The 3,517-nt window shown below is 46.5% G+C and overlaps 1 protein-coding gene across 1 annotated transcript in view; it reads left to right on the top strand.

Annotated features, from left to right (window-relative positions):
- The first annotated feature begins 423 nt into the window (after nt 1-423).
- LOC107691269 (protocadherin-8-like) overlaps nt 424-3,517 on the top strand; it is a 4,640-nt gene continuing 1,546 nt past the window's right edge. Inside the window, exon 1 of the mRNA XM_016489783.1 lies at nt 424-2,877. Coding sequence (XP_016345269.1) covers nt 460-2,877 — 2,418 coding nt within the window. The 5' untranslated portion in view covers nt 424-459. The remainder of the gene's footprint in view (nt 2,878-3,517) is intronic.

Here is a 3,517-nt window from a genome sequence, read left to right as displayed (position 1 = left end):
ATTTCTTTCAAACAGACTCCAATTAGGTCATATGTCAATATATATTTAAATAATATTTCCATTCTAAAGGACAGTCAAACAAGCAAAGTTTCTACAGCAAATGCATTAAAAAATCAGTGTCCTTCCCTGTCCATTCAAACAGGAGAGAGAAAATGAAACGTATTTTTCTTTGTCCTGTCACCCTCCCCACATGCGCGCACAAATCCCGTGTCCTACAGTAGCCTACTGAATATTCTCTTCAATTCCATTATAATGCATTGAATATCGCGTTCGTTCCCGCGTGCATCAGACCTGTGCGAAGGTGTATTGGTCATTCGTGTGCATTGTAAATGTCACTGGCGCGTGAGTCTGTCGCGGGAGGGGTCAGAGAAGAAGCTGCGCGCGGAACAAGTGACTTTGCGCTTCAGTTCAGAGAACCTGATGAACAGCGCGACTCTCTCCGCGCGCAGGTGCGCTAAAATGGAGCGAGGACTTTTATTCGCGCGGATATTTGGAGGTACGTTGATATGCATTTCGCTGGTGTCACATGTCGTTTCTGAGGAACGAACGGTGAGGTATAAGATATACGAGGAGGTCCGACCGCCGACGGTCATAGGAACTCTAGCCAGCAATGTAACCTGGACCCCGGACAAAACGCGCAGGACTTTCCCCGGAATCAGGTTTAAGCTCATGAGCCCCTCCACCGGCTCCTTCATCCGATTCAGGGAAAGCGACGGGAGGCTTACGGTGGAGGAGCGCGTCGACCGCGAACGCATCTGCAAGCGCAACCCGCGGTGCGTAATCACTTTTGACGTCGCGTTCGTGTCCGCAGAGCAGTTTGAGCTCTTTCACGTCGAGGTGGAAGTGCTGGACGTAAACGACAACTCACCGGTGTTCCCGCGCACCGATTGCACCGTCGAGATCTCCGAGAGCGCGGCGCTTGGGACGCGCGTCGCGCTGGACGCCGCCGAGGACGCAGACGTGGGCTCTAACTCTGTCCAAACCTACCATCTGAGCGAGAACGCTCACTTTAGCGTCGATGTCATAACGCGAGTGGATGGGGTTAAATATGCGGAGTTGGTGCTCGTCAAAGAGCTCGACCGCGAATCCCGCGCTTTTTTCGCGCTCAAACTCGTGGCGGCAGACGGCGGGAATCCGGCGAAAAGCGGCGCCACTAATGTCACCGTCAAAGTGAAGGATGCTAATGACAACAGCCCACTGTTTGACCACAGCCATTACTCTGTGGATGTGCCAGAGGACACCCCTGTTGATTCGCTACTGCTGGACTTGAACGCTGTTGATCCGGACGAAGGTCTCAATGGACAGGTCATGTATGAATTTGGCAAACAAGTCACAACAAAGATCAGACAGCTATTTAAACTGGATTACAAAACTGGACATTTGACTTTGCAAAACCCTGTGGATTACGAAGACGAGACCACGTATGAAATTGACGTGCAAGCCAGCGATTTAGGACACAATCCTGTGCCCTCAATGTGCAAAATCATCATCAACATCAGAGATGTGAACGACAACCCGCCTGAAATCATCATCACGTCCATCACGTCAGTAACAGATGGTGTTGCGCATGTTAGCGAAGCTACAGGTCCAGACATCCTGGTGGCTTTAATCAGCATCAAAGACAAGGACACTGGAGCGAACGGGCAAGTGAGCTGCACTCTGAACGGCGGACATGGAAACTTCAGGCTTAAAAGAGCGTATGAAGGGAGCTACACGATAGTCACGATGGCTCCTCTGGATAGAGAGAAGATCGCGGAGTATAATTTGACTGTAGTGGCTGAGGATTTCGGTGTACCGCCGTTACGCACGGTAACTCATTACATTATACGGCTTACAGACGTCAACGACAATGCTCCGACATTCAGCGCTAAGATATATGAAGGTTTCATTGAGGAGAATCAACTTCCAGGTACCTACATCACCACGATTTTAGCCAGCGATCAGGATTCTGGGCTTAACGGGGAAATAACCTATGAGCTTTTTGACTCGGACACCAACAGCGTCTCCAGGTTTGCTATTATGAATCAAGCGGGGAACGTTTACGCCTTGCAAAGTTTCAATTACGAAGTCACGAAGCGGCTAGATCTTCGCGTCCAGGCCAGCGACCGAGGATGGCCGCAACTTCACAACAACGCTTCACTGATTATCAATGTGGTCGATCAGAACGACAACGCGCCTTCGATATCACAACCGCCGCTCGTCAACGGATCTGCCGAAATCCAGCTTCCCAAAGACGCGCCACCCGGTTATATCGTGACCCGAATCGTGGCGAAAGATTCAGACGCCGGTTTGAATGCGGAGCTCACTTACAAACTCTATGATGGAGGCGATTTTGGTTTCGCCATCGATCCGAATACGGGGGAAATATACATCAACCGCAAAATCGCTTACGACGAGTACGATTTATGGAAAGTCTTAGCGACGGTTAACGACAATGGCCACCCGTCGCTAACCTCAACAGCTACGATTCATTTCACCCTAACTGAGTCTGCGCCCTCAAACGGCAATTTTTATGATGAAAGAGAGGACGGCGAACCAAAACAATGGACACTTATTTTAATCTTGGCTTTGACGAGTTCCTCGCTGCTGTTTTTGGCTATTTTATCGTTCATACTATGCAAAAGTCGCAAAAACGGTCAGAAGAGACAAGCTAACCTCCCAGACGCGGTGGATATTCCTTACGATAAAGAGCACAACGCCGTGTCGATGATCTCCAGCCAGACTGCCAATGTGTTCGACACGCATGCATTTCACTCCACGACTGTCACCGGCACACCTGAGAAACTACACAACAGCGTGCAGGCGACGGCCGAAGTTTTTAACGAAACCCCACAGACTTTCAAGAGCAAATACAGGAGTGTAGCGGGGGAAATAGATGTAAGTGGTGACTGTTTCTTTCTGTGTGTGTGTGTTTGAGGGGCCGTTCACACAGGACATGTATTCAAAAACAGCTCGACGAAGCACAGCTGAACACAACGCAGGGCTCGAAAAGCAATGCTAATGACGCAAGACAAGAAAGCCAATGACATTCATCTGGTGCACGTGCACAGGCCAATGCAAAACAGTGCAGATGGAATGCAAAGGAATGGAACAAAACATTTTTCAAAATGTTAACTTTGCACAATGCAGTAACCAAAGACGTGCATCTCATATATATGTAGCCTACATATAATAAGAATTTTTCAAAAAAATGCAGATTGACAAGCAAAAAAAGTGAGATGCAATGCAACGCTTAAAAAAGTCCATATTATATGTTTGCAACAATAAATAAAATGGTGCAAAAGAGCAAAAATGATTATAAAAACTGAAGGATTGGGATCAAATTTAGAGTTATTATAGTTAACAAATCTAAAACCATCAAAAAGCATTTTCGTTACTTGGAAAAAAATAAATGTTAAGTGCAACAAGATAAATATGAAAAACATTTTATTTCTCATTTTAATTCCTTAAAACTTTAATAATATATATATATATATATATATGTATATATATATATATATATATATATAATTACAGT

This window comes from Sinocyclocheilus anshuiensis, unplaced genomic scaffold, assembly GCF_001515605.1.
Source record: "Sinocyclocheilus anshuiensis isolate Anshui unplaced genomic scaffold, SAMN03320099.WGS_v1.1 scaffold394, whole genome shotgun sequence".
Taxonomy (NCBI): Eukaryota; Metazoa; Chordata; class Actinopteri; order Cypriniformes; family Cyprinidae; genus Sinocyclocheilus; species Sinocyclocheilus anshuiensis.
Note: the sequence above shows the minus strand (reverse complement) of the source record. Positions and strands in the feature narration are given on the sequence as shown.